This window comes from Symphodus melops (assembly GCF_947650265.1).
Source record: "Symphodus melops genome assembly, chromosome: 6".
Lineage (NCBI taxonomy): Eukaryota > Metazoa > Chordata > Actinopteri > Labriformes > Labridae > Symphodus > Symphodus melops.
In genome coordinates, this window is record NC_136696.1 from 20,467,769 (window position 1) to 20,487,814 (window position 20,046).

Genomic DNA, 20,046 nt, shown 5'->3' on the forward strand with positions numbered 1-20,046 from the left:
GTTTGCAACAGAGCTGGCTCTCACTGAGCGGCCTGTTTAATTACTCTAAAATACAAACACTGAATGCTGAGATCTTATTTATGCAGTATAAAAGACAAATCCAAAGTAACAAAAAATATAGCAGTCGGGCAGGATTGGTTGCATAAAAAAAGGATTGTAAATAATGTGAATCAAATTTAAATTAAAATACTTTATAATAAAGCTGAGTTTGGCACTAAATTCCGTTAGTCTGAGAAAATATTCTGTAAACTATATATTTTATGTGGCTTATTTTACTGAAGCCTGTATCATGAATGATACCCAGTTTGTCAGGGTCTACCTCATATTTCAATGAGACCTGAGAGATCAAGGAGTCAAATAAAAGGAACACATATTCTAGCAAACTTCTGTATTACTCTCACTTTCAGCATCTGCTGATTGTCACAGTCACTGCTGTTATCTTGGTTGCGGTGGCCGCTGTAATGGCCTCTGTTATCTCCACAGTCTCTCCCTGTTCATTTGACCTGCGTTATCATTAGTGCTCTCAGCAAAAACTCCCTACCAACCCCTCCGCACTTGCTGATGGCTGCTCCAGAGAGGAGGGCCATATGGGGGCAGGGTGGAACAAGGCTGGGACATCATGTTGCCCAGGAGATGGCTGCGCTGTGTTCCTTCGCCTTCATGCGCAACGCAGCTATGCTGGACGACTTGCGGTCTGGATCCACATTGAGATCATAGCCGTTGATTCCCCCGCCCATCCCAGGACCCCCAAAAAGGCTTCCCATGTGTGTCTGTCCCATGTGGCTGCTGCCTGGACTGGGAACTCCCAGGAAGTCAGAGACGCCTCCAGGACCATGAGGGTGTGGCGGCATGCAGGAGGAAACGGAATCACAAGGCACAACGCATCCCGGCACTGGAGATGCTCCACTGCTGCTGCCAATCCATGAAGGGTTCTGGATCTAAGAAATACACAATCACAAGTTAAAGCAGCTTTAACTCGTATTTGTGTTCATTGTTATGAACCTACTGAGAGTTTGCTAACAACCCAAACTCGAGATTTTTTTATGCTTTTATTTAGAGACAGTAAGTACAGTCAGAAATCGGAGTGACAGAGAGAAGGGTATCCAGAAATTCCAAACAGAAAGACACATATAGACAGATTTTCTCCTCGCCTCAGTCCATTTAAAATGAGCCCAGACTCAGAAGATGGCTGAGTGTCTGGATCTGGTTTATATATGGATCTTTATATCCCCATTTATGTCTCTAACTTTTTGCCAGTTAACCTTCATCACTGTAAAATGTTCCATCAGTTGTTTTTTTCAAGCATTTTGCAATTTTTCCAACTTCTGTTGCCATTGTCCCATTGCCATTGTTGCAGTTTCCCAGTTTCAACATTGACTAATTGTCTCTGTGCTGTTTTCAATTAAATATGGGGTTTCAATGTTTTGCAAATCATCACATTCCTTTCGTCCCAACTTCTTTGGAATGTGGGTTTTATGATACTCAAATCTTATCAGATCAGGAGTACCTATGCATATTGATAGTCAGCGAGCAGATAACCTCTTCTTCCTTTATTCACCTGTGCGTAGTTCTCAGGTCGAGTCAGTAGAGGCAGCTCGTAAGCAGTAGAGAAGTGGGTCCGGACCTGTTGCATCTGGCCAAAACGCTCCCTCTTCCTCCACTTGGCTCTACGATTCTGGAACCATACCTGGACAGAAAACGTTACCAAATCAAGGCCCATCCCAAAACTTAAATATCATTTAACATTTAACATTTTTTTCATAGATTTCATTTCACACAGAACCCAGAGAGGTTTTTTTTTTTTTTTTTTTGCTGTAACAGAGACCATACTGCTCTCTCAGCAAGATGAAGTAGGAAACAGAGCCATATAAAATGAAGATAGTGGAGCAAATAAATTCTGCAGCACATAAAAGTCGAGGCCCAGGTTTAAAGACTTGACGTGTCTTTAAAGTGCCGTCCACACGGAGCTATTGATGTGAAAATGGTGAGTCTCCCCTGGTGCTGCACATTTCAGCTCCTCCCTTTGATACACAGGCGTCTGCCTCCCTTCAGGCTGCCAGCGCTGACAGATCCACATCTGGGCCAGCAGCCATTCATAAATCACTCTGAGAAAGGTGTGCTCTCCCCCACATGTCAGCACAGTGGGATACAGTGGGGAATCCCTCTGTATCATCCATGAATAAAAAGTTCTACTTTTGACCAAGAATATGCTCTTCTCCGTCCGTCTTTGGGATGATTACGTTTTGTATGCAGCGTGTAAATAAGGTCCTACTGAGTCATTTCTCTCTGTCACATTGATAGGCTACTTTGCAGACAGGGTGTACTCTCAGTACCTGCTGACAGATCAAGTGCATGTTTTTGAAACCAGCTATCAAAGAGCTGAGACAGGCATTAAAGGAGCAGCAGGACTGAAGATGAGAGAAATGTAAATATGTAGTGTGAAAGAAATGTACCGTAAATTCCGTACTATTGAGCGCACCTGGATATAAGCCGCACCGGCTAAAAATAAGTAAATAAATGTATTTGTACATATATAAGCCGCACTTGATTATAAGCCGCAGGTGTCCACGCTATAACAAGAGCTATTTACACAGACGTAGGCTACCGGTAACATCCGCAAATACTGTAGCGTCCGTACGGACGTTAAAGGACGACGAGAGCGTTCAAATAATAACTTAATAACCCGATCACTGTCGGCCGTGACCACGCCGTTTACAGCAGAGAGCAACACATAACTTGCCGTAACAATCCAACTCTCTCCCCCAGCGTTCTCTCATACAGCCACTCAACACGTTCTCGCTGGTGCATTCACTGACTCTCCACATAATCGGAATTATGAACACATTATCAACTACTGACTTTACAACATGAACCGTTACAATACGAAGCCTAGCCGACGGTGTCTGTAACACGGCTGAAGAAAAAGATGACCGTAATATATTTCACAAGAAAAAGTCCATCCATTCACTGCCTCAGAATGACTTCATTACTCACTTCCTCAGTCTCTGTTGTCGCTGTCAGTGTCATCTTAACGTGCAGCAGCTCTGTTAGCTTCTTTGACAGCCAGGTCGATCGCCTTTAACTTGAAAGCTGCATCATATGCATTTCTCCGTGTGTTTTCCATCATGAGGGTGCGTGCATGAAGCGCAAAATGACTGATATTAAGATCCGACGTGACGAAGTCAAATGTTTTTGCGGCAGAAGCTCATTGTCCCCCATAAAAAATCCATGCATTAGCCGCACCGGAGTAGAAGCCGCAGTGCTCGAAGTGTGAGAAAAAAGTAGCGGCTTATAGTCCGGAATTTACGGTAGTCTTGAGCTGTTTAAAAATCTCTACATTTGGTGTTTTCATTTCGTACATCTCCACCTGGTGTCTAACTGTCTGTTCTTGACTACTAATTCCTCTTGTGTTACTCTTCCTGAGATGTCTTCCCCACTTTATCTGCATTCCAGTTATTTGAAAGTTCAAATCCAAATTCAGGGACTAATGTAGAGATTATTATCTGTGGTACACTTTAAAGTCCCTTTGAGGCAAGTTTGAAGATCTGTGATTTTGCTCTTTGTGAACAAATTGGACTTTTTTTGCAGAGGAAAATGATCAGCACTGACATTGAGTGACCCATTGAACAGTTTATGTGTAATAGTGCCCATCAATGCAGTTCAAGAAAATCAAATTGGACTTATTTGGTATCATATGTCTACAGTAAATAACATAACTTAAGGAATTACTCATGCATGTGTCATCATCATGTACCTTCATTTTTGAAAGTTATAAGGCAGTGGAAGCCAGCTCATTTAATTCAATACATGTTCCTCATTCTAAACTAACTCTTTTGTCAGCTGTAGCTTTGTTCCTATAACATCCTCACATCTCCGTTCAAGAGAAAAGAGGATTAAAGCGGGACACTGGGAGTCTCCACATGTTTATCTGTATCTATTTGTTGGTTGTCTGAATCTTCTCCTCCCATGAGGGAAAGGAAAACTTCTTCAAAGACAAAAGAGAGAGCAATTTGAACTTGGATTATGGGTTGATTCCCAGCCCAATCAGCGTGTGGTTTCCACAGTCCCATGCTATACATGCAATTTCCCCTCAGTCAACCTCCTCATATCCCCACTCATGGCTCTATAACAGCATTTTCTTTAACTTATCAAATTAGATAAAACCAGCTGTACATGTGCACAAACATGTGATTCTTCTACAGCTTAAAACAGATATGATGTATCTAAGTCATTTTAAAGAGAAGTCCACATAGAGCCTCCTGTGGCCCATTTATCTGTGGCCTGTGTGTGTCTGCAATAAGCTGATGAAAAGAAATGTCTCCTGATTTGGACATTCCTCAGGTCAGCTGGTGAGATGAGAGGACAGTTCCCCCTTGCAGAGGCGTAAACTGATACGTGAGGTTTTAGCTGAACCCCAATGTCAAGGTGAGGGGTTGTTGCCCTTTGAATTATCTCATATGTTTGGAGGGGGGCTCACAGACTCTGCTGTGTGCCCCTTGAGGATTCAAGCTCTATTATTGTTTCGGGTTCGTCATGTCTTTCCTTGAGTTTTTCTTTTGTTATTTGAGCTCATAACATCACACGTTTCCAAATATAATCCTCGATTTAAAAGGCCTGCTTGGACTTGGAATTGGGAAGCTAACTTAAAGATATAGTTTCATTCAAACAGATATGACAGGATTTGAGCATCAGAGATCAATATGCAGCCCCAGTGTGTGCCCCTGATGCTACAAGTGACAACGTTTTTTAATGTCATTAGACTGATGTGTAAAACAACATTAAGACAGACGTGTGATGATAATCCCTGAGTACAACGCCTATAAATATACATATGAATAACTCAAAACACAAGGCATTAAGGACAGTTTAAAAGCAGATTAAAAAGGGCCTGAAAGCACAATATACTGTAGTGTACCAATGAGCATTAGTCGGCAGCAGGACTATATGTAGATAGTTATAAGGCATGTGACATATTGCATGTGGGAGAGCAACACAATGACAGTTACCTATCAAACTAAGAATTTTAATGTAATCTCCAAATTTTTACCTTATATTAAAAAAAACTTCAGCGCAGCAATAACAAAGCCCAATTGTTTATTTTTTTCATGGCTAATCCAGTCTTTCCAGTAAGCACATTCATAATGATATGCTTACACAAATGTAGAAATTACTTTTTTAATGATCTAGCAACACCTATTGACAAAGATAAGGTCATGTGACTTGGTGTGAAGAGCAAGGAAGTCAGATGCAATACTCTCACCCAGGAACTTATAATGCGTGTCCCACTTGAAAAAAAAAGTCTGTTTTCTATTTTCATGACGCAACACAATTAAGTAAAGCACCTTTTTTGTGATATCTTTCAGTGTTCACCTTCTGTCTGTTTATTTGTAAGTTTTCTCTTCTTCTCGTCCCTTACCAGTTTAAAATAAGAAACTTTAATTCAATTTAATAAATCTGACTTTTTTTGGGGTATTATTCATGCAGACATGTCGGGGAAATTAGATGCTTGGCTTTCAAACACAAATGTAGCATAATAAGTGTTTCAAATTCTCAGTTTATTTTCCAATGTAATCTTTATCAGTGACGGACTTATCTATTCATTTGTGATTGCTCAAGATAGCTTGTCTTTATCCTCTCCTCTTAATCTTTTCGCCGTACTCCCACCCCACTGTCGAAGCTCAGCCTCCCCCCGAAGCCCCTCTCTCCCCCCATTGTTGACCCCTCTCTCTCTCTCTCTCTCTCTCTCTATGACTCTCTCTTTTGCCTCCTCCCTTTTAAGTCACCGAGGGGAAGTGGGGATATTGGAAAGTGAGATGGGAGAATGTTCAAACTGGAGCTTGTTTTCATTTCATGTTTAATTTCCTGACGCCTAAGCCCTTGGCTTTCCGCAGCTAACCCCTCTGACCTTTCGGAGGCGTGCAGACGAGAAAAGCGGACTGAGCATACATATACGGAAAACACACATTTACATACCATGTCATATACAAAACTCAAAGGCAGTCGCTAACAAATGCGTTCTGCTAACCTGGTTGCTCTCAAGCACTTACTGGAACCTCTTACAAATAAGCAAACAAGAGCGCATACGTGCCCCTTTTGGGGGTTTCTGGTACTGAGTGTGTCATGTTTCACAGAGGGTTTACTCTCCGTAGCTTTGCCTTTGAAAGGCAGACGGAATGAGAGGAGAGCCAAATAGTTTGGCAGGGAGATCATTCAGGGAACATTATGAAGTCAGATGTGTCCTTTGCTGCTCCGTGTCTCTTATTCCCAATCTTATAAACTTCTATATTCATTAGAAAGAAAAGCCAGTCCTTTATTTTGCATGAGAAGAATTGATTATTTCTTAAATGTGACCAATTCTCTATAAAGTCGCTGAAAATAGATATTTACCAAATGCAAACACTTACAACTCTTGTTTATTTTGTCAAGCAGACATCTGCAAGGAAGGTGGCTAAGAGCTCTTGGATCTCAAAGTGCTTGGCGGTGATACAGTAATTGCTAAAGACGTTGACAGCAAGAGGCAGCTTACAGAGCCATTAAAGAGCTTTATTTATGCTCTGGAGCCAGCAGGCCGAGAGAGAGAAAGAGAGAGAGAGAGAGAGAGAGGAAGAGGGCGAGAGAGAGGGAGGGCAGAGTGCAAAGCTCCAAACGCAGCTTTGAAGTCCAGCCGTCTCACCTCATCTCTGTCATCCAGGATGGCGGCGATTGATAGACTAACTCGGCACTCACTCACACACAGCCGTCTCCTTCATTAAAAAAAAAGTAGGCAGTGTGCTGAGGTTCAAGTCTGAGGTTGAGAACTAATTGTGGTAAATAAACTAGTGGTAGCAGAAGTCACAGATGTGATTATGGAAAACTGCAGCCCTGCTTTGTGGAGACATTCATCATGAAACTGAGGATGAAACTGTAGGATCCTGACATTGGCATTTTGGCAGAAAACATCTGTGCTCTAGATCTCAATGGCTGCTGTTTCAGAGATGAAAAGGATTCTCCGATCGCTTGCCAAGCCTGGAGTGCCCCATGGTATTCAACGATTGGATATCCCTGGACTTTGTCTTGATGGACCTTCAGATGAAAATGTGGGCTTTAGTCTTGATTGCGTGCATATTTAGGGTCTGATTTTAGAAGTATGGGTCAAACCTCATTGTGACTCAACAGAATCTGTCGAATGAGGAAGGTAATTATATTCATCTGGGGAATAGATGGGTCTGTGTGAACTCACCATGAGTGTTCTTATTTCACTGTACCACCACAAGGACCAGGCTCGGTTCTCTGTCCCTGACTATGTCGGGGACTGTGTGTGGAAATTGAAACTGGCATCTCAAAGTGTTTTTATATCCCCTCCAAATAGCTTTGATGACTGTTCTTTTTTTTCCTCCCTATTTGCCTCAACAGTTGTGTGAGGAAGCAGTTTGAACGCAGTAGTGCTAGGGAGAAAACCCTTGACCTCCGCACCCTTTGTAGAGCCTGCAGCATGTAAGAGCTACGAGCAGAGTATTCCCTCAGTCCCACCCATCCCACTCTGATCCGAACCTGGCAGACAGAAAGAGAGCGAGAGAACAATAGGCCCTGCTGTCTGCTGTTCCGAAACAATATCTGTCAACATGCCAATCTGAACTCTCCCAGCCCTCTGTCTTCACTCTCAGAGGGATTATTAGCATGCAAACATGGACAACTGCAGTCAAACAATAGTGCACATGGAGACTGTTCATCTAACAAGGAACAAACATAGTCGTGAGCCTACAATGTACTTTAATACTAACGAGACAAAGTGTTTTGGTCAGGTGGCTGGACGGAAGAAGATCAGATTTAAACCCAGAGGCTGGTGATTTATCCCTTTTCAATAACCTCAACCAGGTTTACTACACATTGAGATTACGCCTGCCTTACTTTCCCAAAATAACCTTAAGGTCTTTAGATCATAACTTTTGTTGCAGAAAATTTAAGATCAGAAGTTCTATTAGCTGGAGAATTTGCTTTAATACAAAAATACATGTTCTGTGTGTACCTGGGTGTTTTTTTTTCTTACCTGCACCCGAGCCTCTGTCAGGTCCGTCCTCAGAGCTAGCTGTTCACGGGCATAAACATCCGGGTAGTGTGTCTTCTGGAAGACCTTCTCCAGCTCCTCCAGCTGGTAGCTTGTGAATGTGGTGCGATTGCGCCTCTTCTTGCCTTTGTTGCTCTCTGCCTCACTTTTATCCAGAGGGCTTGAGAGGTCAGACCCTGGTCGCTCGCCTGGCCCCTTTTCGCCTGGTACCTTTAGGTTCAGGTAGCTTCCTTCCATCCCAGGAGGGTCAACACTCTGGGACAACTCAGAATCTGTCAGACCACCATTGTCTTTTCCTACAAGTGTGAGAGTAAGAAGACACAGTGTGGCAGTTAAGATCAACAGTGGGACACTGCTAAATATAAGTTCAGCTTGGCTGTCATTATTACGTAGACGTGCGTGTTGAAGGGTTCAAAAGAGGCTGGTCTACAAAGAAACCCTATCCATGCGCATTCAGGGAAATGTAGGATTCTTTGCTAAAAAAATAAAAACATCTTCACCTCTGTTGCATTCGTTTTGATTATACTTCTTTTAAATAAGCCTCTTTTGTGTTCTCCAGTCTGACACTTGATCACTGAAGTAAAACTAAAATAATTCTGTGATGTGGATTGGAACGGCGCTGTTCACAACCTCATAAAAGACACGTGATTTTTCGGTTTGGATGTTATCCTGTGGTTGTAATAAAATACATACGAGCAATTTGGTTGTACACGGTAAGCTATTCAGATTTTTTTTTTTTTTCTAAAGTGAAATTTGAAAAGAAATTCACTTTGTTTTGGTTTTACAGTTAATTTAAATTACATACTTACTGTAATAATATTATTTTCAACCAAGCTCTTAAGAACAACTTTCTGACCATTGCAGGGCTGAGGAAGGAAGGACACAAGGTAGCTCTATAATTACTGCTTAGTTACTACTCTGCAATCAGAATATTCAGCAGAGCAATTCTTTACGTTTAAAATGTGCATGAAAAAAGAGGCAGCTCATTCAGGTGACTTAGTCTGCTTATCATCAAATTCAAAACCTAAACAAAAAATGTCTTTTCACCTAAAGCTAACAGCACCTCTTTATTGTTTAATTTGAAAGTTCAAAGTCCTTGTCTGCATGCATAGAATCTCCAAGTCTCAAAGAAGAACTGTTGTTTTCTGTTTGAAAGGTATGTCACTACACATTGGCGTGACCTGTGACACAAACCTCGAAGGCCTCTCCTTCAAACCTCTCAATGACGCCTGAGCCGTGTAGAAACCTGCTCCTTCCCTCCAGCCTGTGTATGGCAAGCCTTGTGTACGACCACAACTTTACCCTACAGCCGTTCCCCCCCTGATGTAAACAACATTGTGTTTGTCACTTTCAATTTTGTTAGCGTCCATATTGCGACAGAGCATGCTCTGTTCCTGTAAGCGCTCGCTTGCTTTTTTGTTTCCTTTTAGAAGATGAAGAAAGCTTCTCCCTTCTCCTCCAATAAACAAATAGTCGTGTGAATAAATAAGCTGAAGGGCTCTGGTTGTGGCCCAGTGCGAACAGTGTGCTCTGTCAGCTGCTCTGTTTGCCTTTCCTGCAAATGGGCACGCGAGAACCCTGTCCTGGCTGTTTTGGTCTGAAACCAGCTCCATGCACAGAAACACACGTTTAAGTCCTCTGCAGCACCAACAACATAGTCTTAAAATTAGATCAAGAGTAGGACAATTACTCTATTAGTCTTGAACATGAACTTCACATCGTCACTTTCCATTTTTGTGTACAAGGAATGTCAAAATGAGTCTTTTTCAGAAAAGAGGGAAAAATAGAAAGATAGTTTGCTCCTTGTGGCGTTGGTGACTCACTGAGCTAAGTGTTCCGATCGTAGGTAAGATGACTGAATAGTTTCAGGGTGATGAAGCTAGGCGGAGGCTGTCTGCAACATGCATGTTTGTTTTCAAGGATTAGAGCTCCTTTGGCTGGTGTCTCACAATGAAATGTCAATAGTGATCCTCTCGGTGCTGCAGCAGCCCTCCCCTGCTCTCTGGCTCAAACCTGCCCCGACCGAGACGCTAATAGAACAGCACAGCTCGCCCAGCTGGAGTTCATGACCTCATATCGCTGTGGCCCACCTGTCAGACCCTCTTACATTCTCCACGCAGGCAGATGTTCTGACATCACCAACCCCTGCTCAGGCCTCATGCTAAAGCACTTTGCAATATTTGTATTCTAGCCCTGGGCTGCAATGTTAAGAAGTAAGACAGGTCAACTCCAGGTTCCTGTTTGGCATCTGCATCAGGGAGAGAAAATGAAATTATTCCGCTGAGCACGGCATATATCCGGTGAGGCAAGGGGTGCAGCTGGGTGCACAGATGAGGGGAAAGGAAGATGGTGGGTGAGTGAGTGGAAATGTTTTATACAGACCTCACGAAGATTAACACTGGAGTCTGCAGCAATTAGAACACTTTTACAATACAGTAAGATCTCAAGATTTTGGATAACGCATCTTTGCTTTCTTTCTGGGACATTAACTTTCCCACTTTAACTTTTATCTGTACAGTATGAAAGTAGCTCAGGGTTATATAATGAAGCATTTTCAGGCTTGCAGAGCTCTACAGTTTGTTAATACAGTTGGAGGACCCCGTCCTTTTTTCTTTTCTTCACACCTACAACAGGGTACAATCCTGAATAGGTTCTCTCTTAGCACAAGAGCTGCCTTGAGCTACATAATGGAGTGTGACTGGTTCAGACGCAAACGGACATTAATTGGCCTAAAAACGGACCAATGCAGGGCTGGCAACCAGCGTCTTTGATGTAATTGCTTGAATAAGTAGCCTTAAATAAACACAAATAAAACAGACATTTGTCTTCTCTCATTCTCCCCTGTTATAAGGAAATCAGCATCACACAACCAATCCGATTCCAAAAAGGCAACCTCTATCTTGTAGTTTTTCTGTCACTCTCCGCCAGCTTGTCCATCGCTTCAGGAGGTGCGAGTGAAAACTTAGAGGGAGCCCATGAAGATATGTAGGCAGTCGTACACGTTCTGTCTTGACCAAGGCCAGCAACAGACAACCATCAAGTCAACAGTTTATGACAAAAAAAAACTTTACGAAGAAAATACTTGTATTAGTACTTAGTTTTTAAACTCATTTAACAAATGTGACTAAACACGTTGAACATGAAAAGCTAGCTGATCGATATTGATACCTCCAGTAAAAGTGAGAGTGACATATAATTATTTTTCCATTTCATTCTCTGGGGGGACGAATCAGCAACAATGACAATCTATTTGTTTTAGCTTCTCAATACAGATTTTTGTCCCCACCAGAATCTGAACTAACCAACATCGCTCTCTTCTCTGGTGCTCCAAGCTCATCTCTTGTTCCTCTCTCACGCTAACTACACAGAATCCTTTGCCACAAACATCCCTGAGCATTCCCGCATGCTGAGCTGTCTTTTCTGCACCAGATCTGCAGAACACAGCCATCACACAGTGCTTTCTTTTGGGAGCCAAGATTCCACTGCACTGGATCCAGCATTTCTGGCATTAAAAGGAATGTGTTTTTGACTTGTTCTTGCTTCAGTATTCATCGATGTATGCACAAATGCTTCAAATATCGCCGGCTGATCCCTCAAATTTGCCAGAGTGAGTCTTTGACAAGCTGCAGACCTCTTCAGTTAGCCGAGGTCGCACGTTTACTAGGGTCAGCAATTTAATCACTGCAGAAAACAGAGAGGAAACATCAAAGTGTAATTTAACTGGTTGTAAAGCAACAGGGCACCCGCTCAGTTTTTATGGAAAGGGACGAAGAGGGTCAAGTGAAGCCAAATAAAAGAAACACTATAAATTAGTAACCTGGGGAAGGGTTAATGACCAAACACTAAATAGGGAAGGGAATGCTTTTAAACAGAGTGCTCTGAAATGTTCTCTCAAAGCTGACAGCAGTCTGTTACAGCTGCTCTCCACTTATCACACCTTATATGGACTCAATGCAGTCTTGTATTTCGTAGGTTTTAATTGTACACATCCATAGCTGGTCCGCAGACATGCTTTGGGCTATGTTATTTTTCCTGCAGCTCAGTCTAAGCCCTGATGTTGACTGTTGTTTCCTCAGTGGAAGGGAGGCTCCCAGATGTTCCTGAGGAAAGACGTATGCCAGCAGCTCACACAGGAATTCAGATTCCCTGCGAGACCAAAAAAATCTGCCTGTTCAGCCTCAGCTCCTGATAAATGTACTCGATCATGACCTCACCACTGTCAGTATACCTTAAGGTGCAGCTGACAGCCGCTTACATCAAAGGGCACAAAAATAGTTTGCATTATATGAGTTTTTAATGGAAATGATGTAAAAAAAATATAAGGGTAAAAAATAGATTTTGGCAAAATATAATTTTAAATGATTTTGCATGGATACAAACCATAATATACATGGTAAACAAAATATAACGTTCTGTACCAGTGCATATAGTCAAAGAAAAAAAGTCTTAATTAACCTGAAGAAATGCTCTGTTCATCTTTATGTATTATTTGAGAACTATTGCCAAAGTTAGATTAAGTTTAATCTGGAACTCACAAGTAAAACAGAAGAGTCAGCCAACACCAAAGACATCAAATGATCAAAATGTGTGCAAGTTAGTTAAAGTTTCCAAATCATTAATGCGGCCTGCAGGAGATCTCAGGTAGGCTGGGGGCAGGGCGGTTACCTTCCCCTGCAATATGCCAGAGCATGCTGTGTTGTTTGCTTCACAGCAAGACCAAATACAAGCAGGCCAACATACTTTTCATTTTAGTTCTTAATCCAACTTTTGCTTAACACAGCTCTGTACACTGTTGGATTTCTACCTCTTTTTCATGCAATGGCAGGCAGATTTCTGCAGCTACAGTATGTTTTCTGAGTCACATGTTTTTAAAGCAGGACTTCATTCATTACAGATTATTTGATTCTGGTTCACAGACCCACAGCGACACCACCATAGGTGTCATTCTTGCTTTTGCTTATTGTTAGCAGTAAGAACACAATGTGTTATTCATCAGCACATACATATCCTGTGACATCACTTCCCACAGCCTTTTAACATGTATTGCAGAGCTTTATTTTGACAGGATGACTTTTAAAACCATTGCCAGGACTTTTTTGGGGGTCTTGTTTTGGTTTTCATACAGCCTAGAAAAATGTTTTACATTTCACAGGATGCTTCGATTTCCCACTGAATGGGGGAGGGGTTGTTTTAAAGAAAGTAAAAGCTGATGGCAATTTGCTTTCAAGTGTTATTTTGTGGAAAAAGACGAAGAGGATGAGGCACAAACATCGCAGTACATTGCAGTGCACATAATACCTATATTGCACTGCAGAATTGATACGGCAGCATCAACTGAAGGCCTGAAAACAAAATTATCTCTTTTTTTTTCACTTTTGCAGTACTGGTATATTTTCTTAAATTTAATTAAAGTCTGGATGTTTTTTGTTTGCTATTCATCTTTTTAAATTGCAGCAATGAATCAATCTCAAGAATGAAAACTTAACATTATTTTAATTCAGAAACTGAACTTATAGCATGTAAACATTCATTCATTCACACGTGCGGCGCTCCCCAAAACCCTGTCATTCCTCCCGATCTCCTCAAATCATTACCTAATCTGAATGTCCATTTCTGACTCATTGCTTATTTGTACAAGGTATTGTAGAGACAGGGTTATGTAAACCAGTCCCATTCTGTCATCTCAGGGACTCTCTGCAGCTTTGAGAGATGTGATGTTTGGGGAGTATGAATAATAACTATAGGAGCCAGTAATGCACATCTGGCTCCGATTAATGCCGACCTCTCCTGCAGCGCTGACCTGCATTCCTCAGCACTCCATCAGCTCCAGGGGCTTTATTTCATTCATCCCTGTGTGAGCAGGTAGACGGCTCCATCCCTGCATCGCTGTGGGACAGTCTCACTGATTAACATCAAAACCACCATACTTGCACAATACCGTGCACAAAAGTGTGTTCATCCCTCAACACAAGTTGTAGTGATGATTTAAAATAGGACTAAATGCAAAAAAAAATACAACACTAAACCTGCGGAACATCATCCTGTGATTTTAGGGATTAAACATATATAATGCACAAGACTATCTAAATTTTATGATTTGACTTTGCAGCTTTAAATACTGTACTTTTTTTTACATAACCTGAATAATATTTGTCATTTGAAACATAATTTGCCAGGATGATTGAAAAAAAAGGTTTGACCATTAGAACATAAGGCAGGCAAAGAAACGTTTATATTGAAAGTATTTAAGTCGTAAACTTACTTCTTTACCTTTGCTTAAGCTGTGTTCAGATTTGAACAATTATTGTACATATAGCTGGTCAGACGTGTTTTGTCAGCCACGCTACAATGGATTAAACAAACTGTACACAATGACTTTTATGTGTAGTTGCCATGTAAACAATGTTCTAGCTTAAGTTGCCACAGAAAACTCCCTCTGGGTTCGAGCTGACTTTTTTTTTGTCATCACGATGGAGATAAAGCTTCAGCATTGAGCAATATATCTCCCATTGAGGACCACACATTAGAGCACAAGCCTGTTGACGCCTGAGGCTTTGGCAGGACCCCAAAGCATCCTCCCCGGAGCCACGATGCCTTCATCTGGCTGCAACATTTTCAATAACAACACTGCGCAGCTCTCCTCAGGGGAGGCATGTTGCACTTAATGACGGTGTTTAAATGGTTCTGTCAATGCACGTGCCAAATCGATTTAAACTTCAGCGCAGGGGGGCTTCAGTCTGTTTAAGCAAACTTTCACACACTCCAGAAAAAAGAAGTGACATCTCAGCTTAGCTAAAGAGTGACTCCAGATTTTCTCAGGATAACAGATTACTTTTCACTTTGTGGATGTTTGTTGCCAAAGTGCTGTAGAGGCTACTGCAGAAAATAATAGCTTATCGGCCTACTGCTGGCCGAGTTGTAATTAGTCCCACTGTCAATTGAATGTTTTTAATAATGCTAAGATAAGCCAGAGTAAGAGTCACTATTTAATGTGTCTTAATTTAAAAGGTGTTGGACTCTCTTTTCAGAGCGGCTTAAGACATCTTTTTTTTCCAGCGTGAATGATGGTCGATTAAAATGTCGATCGAGAAGGTTTGCACGCAGTTTCAATGAACATTCAGTTTCAAGCATGATCAGACAGATGTTTTCCTCTGCATCGTGATAAACATCTGGGCCTGAAACATCAGGACACTAATCACCCAATGATAACTCACATTTGATAACTTAGCATTAATGGAGCGACTTTAATGCAATTATAAATGTGATTTTTGTTTTATGTGCTTTTGATCATTTCCGTATGCCCCGTTGTCACACCGTCTGCTCAGTATTAGTAGTTTCTTTATATTTTATACCTCCACCTCTCAAAGCCACAGTAAAACGGCGTGTTCTGTTTTTATAATGCATTTTTAATGTAATAAACTGTCTGAATAGACCCTGTAAAGCTTCAGTTAAACATAGCGCCATATTTCAGGATGCTTAAACCGTCTCTAAATATTGAATATTGATGTGTGTTGTGTTTGTAGTGGACACATAGGGAAGTCTTGGCCTAAAAGCGGATCTCCACCATCGAATTAATTAATATTCAACCAGCTTGTGAAAAAATAGTCTATTTAACCAGTTAAACCAAGTTATGCAGTAATCATTAAAACGTCTGATATTTAAAAAAAGAAATGGATCACGTGCCAAAAATGCTCTTTATAATTTAGCCTACATTTTGCTTCATTTACTCCTTATTACGCATGGATTTTACGTTGGAGCGTGCGCGCCCCAGTGATATTCTGTTCATGCTCTCTAATCACAGGATGTTCTTTAAAATGTTCCATGATACTAAAATAATTAACAACAGACTGCAGATGCAGGAAAGTTAAATGTCAGTGTCAGAGATGCTACGGATTCCTCGGGAACAAATTTACACATTTTATAAACTGCAAAGTCTGTGACTCTCTGTCAACGTCATGGTCAAAACAACCTACAATAAACGTTAAACGTTAATTAACGTTATTAGTTTACTTCATCATCACTTCTTCATCTTTCAGACTAAAACACATCTTGAAATTAGTGTTTTATTCATTGTGCAGCAATTACTGCTTTATTTACTGAAGTACGAAGCTGAAAATATTTTTCCCTCCTGAAATATCATTTATAATAATTTGCATTTGAAGAATGATCAGATTGGGCTTTTGTCATAGCTACTTCTCCCGCGTACACTTTGTCTTAATTTCTACAGATTTAAGTCATGCAACACATACTACACGCCTAAAGATTAAATTCGTGTCCGTTTTAATTCTAAGTTTTCTTTTTATTTCTCATAGTTCTTTGTATCAGATTTATTAGAAACTACATCGTACCTTTAGGTGTAGATTTTCAGTTTGGGTTTTAAATGCTGGGCTGATGTGATTCCCGGTTTAGACCAGCCCTGGGTTGGTTTAGACCCTTTTGTCTCCGCTCCTCGCTCACATCTAACTTGACTTTCAGATGCTGCAGCCTATTGCGCACTGTGACATTATTCCTTCCATTGTTACTCACAAATGTTCCCTCTTGTTATGCATTTCTGTTCAACTAAAGACCAACGTGTTGCCTCGTTTGAGGCGCACTCACCATAGCAGGGCATGAGCGTCCCGTTTAGCCCGCTGTCCGGGTGCAGCTTGCCCCCCTCAGGCGGAGTTTTGCAGGTCGTTCTCTGCATGAAGAGCTGGTACGACTTGTTGAACGCACCCTCCTCTGCGCCATCTAAAGAGTGGCACTCCGGCTGGAAAGGACTCCGGGGCTTCTCTCCGTACGGCTGCCCTTTACCTGGGATGAACGAGGGGCTGTATTTGGCTTCAGTGTTTTGGAAAGTCCTGAACGGGTTTGCCTGGTGGTCCCTACCCTGCGCAGTAGAAGTGCTATAATATGAATCCATCGATGTCATATCGCAGTATGAGACGCACGCTGCGTTCATACCTAAAAAAAGTGATATTTAAAAAATCCACACGCTTCTGGTTTCCCTCCCCTTCCTTCTCTAAGACAGTAGATATTCTCACGCGCTGACAAACTCACACTGACGCTCTCGTGCACACTCACTCTCACACTCTGTAGCGCATCTGGGACTGCTTAAAAAATGAATCAGATGTTTTCCAGAGACTGCAGACTGAACAAATGCTAAAAGCCCCCTGAAGGTTTGTCGGGGTAAAGAGAAATGCCTCGCTCAAGATGATTCCGTCTCAGTAGCCTGCAGTGTATCTGACACACATACAGACCCACACAAACAAACACAGTTTGGAGTAGGCCCACACCAAGCTGCAACCTGCGCTATTATGGAGCAAGTAGAAATGGGAGGTCAAAAGCGTTTTCAGTAAACACGCGGGGGACACAACACATGACAATAATGTAATTAGAGGATGAATGTGCCGCTTTGATTCCAGAAGTTGCATGTCTGAACATAACCTCTGACTTTTGTTGATATCAAACGGTAATGTCTTTTTGTAGGCTATTCATCTATGTCAGGTGAGACAATCTGGTTATTAACGAGCTGTTCGTGTGCTCCGTGTCTGTTTTTTGGACTTGACTTCAGTGGATGTGTAAATGAAAAGATCAAGACCAGAATTTGCACCAATACCTGCGTCTAGTTAAACCGATGTTAAGCTCAGGTATAGGCTAACGTAAATATTGTCATTACACATTAAACCAAATAACATTTGACCAGTAGGTCTATATCCACTTCTCCATAATGGAGAATTGTAGCCCATCAGGGCTGCTTTGCTTCTTGATATTGGATTAAGCTGTAATTATTTGGCCTGTGATGCACGATGAAAAGCTTTGTATGACGTGTACAGAGACGTGCCAACTCTCTTGCTAGCAAAATAAAATAAAACCCGATTGAAGAAAATTAACAAAGACATTTTAGCATGTTGTCTCACATCAGACCCTTTGTTTATTTTTTGTTTTTGTTTTATTTTGAACGTGAAGCCATTATTTTTAATTTACAGGGGAAGGCCTGTAAATAAATGGGCTAATTATTGTAGACTATTTTGAAAGCTCATTTTAAAAAAATACTTTTTTAATAAGAACAAAGATTATCCTTGTTTTTACTGTTATTATAATAAATGTGATTATTTATTTAATATAGGCTAGTCATTTTTAATAAATCAAACGAGTTGAATGGCGACTTTCAGGTATTAAATGGATTAATCATGAACAAATAAAGTCACTCCACCCTTGTACTTATTTCACTTCCTTCATTATCTAAGCAATGATAATGACTCGACACAGAACTCGTGTCATAAAACTCGACACAGAGGCTACATGTGCACTTCTCTCAGCAGAGGAACACATTTACAACAACAAAACAGAACCAGTAAAAGATGGAAATCAATAGAGGCCTGCCGAGGTTTTTCGTCTCCACTACAAGAACTGGTCTTCTAGCTTTCATTGAGTTTGTTATGCAAAGGCCACATTTTGAAGTAAAAACTGAAAACCTATTTCGATAAATACAATTTTACTGGTTTGGGCCCACTGCACGTGCACGTCTCTCTTCTAGTCTCGTTCACCACCAGCATCTCTCTCGCTGTGCAGGTATTTGTTAACGAGATTTCTCCTGTATTTTTTATCGGTTAATAAGAACAAATCTCCTGTAAATCAAAAAGGCTTACCGTCACGACTTCAGTTTTTGCTGCAAACTTCAGTTTCTTATGTGGGTTTTTAATACTGAGATGTTCGACCTACTGTTTCCAGAGTATGTTTTCACGCTCATAGCAACATTCTGTTCAAATTAAATAGGCTAGTTTATATATATACATTTATATACACATACACACACACACACACACACACACACACATATATATATATATATATATATATATATATATATATATATATATATATATATACACACATACACATACATACATACATATATATACATACACATACATATATATATATATATATAGTTTTTTTCTAAATTAAGTAAGTGTTGATCCTCGTTATAATATTGTTTTATATAGAAATAAGAGAAACAGTTTCGTATTTCCTGCAACAGCCTTCACTTCATTGTTCACAGTTTTAGAGGAATTTGGCTCAACAGCTGCATTTGTTTGCTAAAACAGCAAATTGATGTTCCCTTTGAATGATTATAAATCTCTCTATGTGTTTTGGGATTTATTCCCATTTTTTTAAAGCATCACAGTAAAAACTACCTTCATAATTCGTAGACTTTTTTATACTGACATTTACAGTATTTGCACTTGTTTTAGCTTTTATGTGTTTGTACACAGGGTTGTACAGGCATGTTAAAAAAATGATTTGGACACTTACACACATGCTGCAGTGGTGTCTTCTTGAATCCAGCCTCAGTTTAATGAGATGAAGTGGAGAGAACACAATGAATTGGATGCTTTTTGTTTAATTGTATCTCTCTGCAGGCCCAGAGGATGGAATAGTTTTCTCGATAAAGTTTAAGTTAAGTCAACATTAAAAAGATAACAGATTTCTATTTTTGAAGTGCAGGTCTCTCTTGTTATAAACCACTTCATTGCTACAGGCTAAAGTCTGAGCCGTCACAGATATCCATCACTCATGCGTGGCATTTTCCTTAAAAGCTTTCCACTGAATGAAGACTTGTCTGTTTGAACCATATCCAGGTATTATTGGCTGCTGTGGGGGGACGGGCTTTGATGCAACAGCTTGGAGCCTCTGTGGGTTTTACGTTGGCACAGGCTTCACGTGGACCAGCAGTAGGGTCTCTGGGACCCTTGCAGCTATCAGTGTGTTGTCTAAAAGGCGTGTCGTTGCGGGTAATGGGCTGGAGAAGGCTCTAGGTTAGACTTTACGTCTCAATGATTCCATGTTGAAGCATGGCTGTGGGAAAGGCCAGATAGAAGATGGGAAATGTGTAAAATGTGTATTCCTTCTTTAAGGGAACATTTTTAATGCACAAAACAACACATGGAAACTTTCCGGGGCCATGATAAATCCAGACTGTAGTAATCTTGACTACAATTGTAATTTTGTTCTACACA

The 20,046-nt window shown here is 40.9% G+C and overlaps 1 protein-coding gene across 3 annotated transcripts; it reads right to left on the reverse strand.

The window, feature by feature from the left end:
- Positions 1–312: 312 nt before the first annotated feature.
- LOC306825982 (homeobox protein aristaless-like 4) lies at positions 313–17,067 on the reverse strand. 3 transcript variants are annotated; one of them, XM_079346985.1, is made up of 4 exons: positions 16,643–17,067; positions 8,027–8,340; positions 1,559–1,687; positions 313–938 (listed from the first exon to the last, which is right to left on the reverse strand). In XM_079346985.1, exons 1-4 carry the CDS (start codon positions 16,983–16,985, stop codon positions 618–620), a joined length of 1,107 nt encoding a protein of 368 aa, XP_079203111.1. In that variant the 5' UTR covers positions 16,986–17,067; the 3' UTR covers positions 313–617. The 3 variants fall into 3 exon arrangements, with proteins under 3 accessions (XP_079203111.1, XP_079203113.1, XP_079203112.1); XM_079346987.1 differs by lacking the exon at positions 8,027–8,340 and having other exon boundaries at positions 1,559–1,667; positions 16,639–17,067; XM_079346986.1 differs by lacking the exon at positions 313–938 and having other exon boundaries at positions 1,450–1,687.
- Positions 17,068–20,046: the final 2,979 nt, after the last annotated feature.

What these genes read in the sequence shown, in the direction of transcription:
- LOC306825982 (XM_079346985.1), bottom strand. Translation starts at nt 16,985, where the DNA reads ATGAACGCAGCGTGCGTCTCATACTGCGATATGACATCGATGGATTCA. An exon ending in GACGCTCATGCCCTGCTATG is followed by an intron (nt 8,341 to 16,642) that starts GTGAGTGCGCCT and finishes TCACACTTGTAG; the next exon opens with GAAAAGACAATGGTGGTCTG. An exon ending in GACCTGAGAACTACGCACAG is followed by an intron (nt 939 to 1,558) that starts GTGAATAAAGGA and finishes TGTATTTCTTAG; the next exon opens with ATCCAGAACCCTTCATGGAT.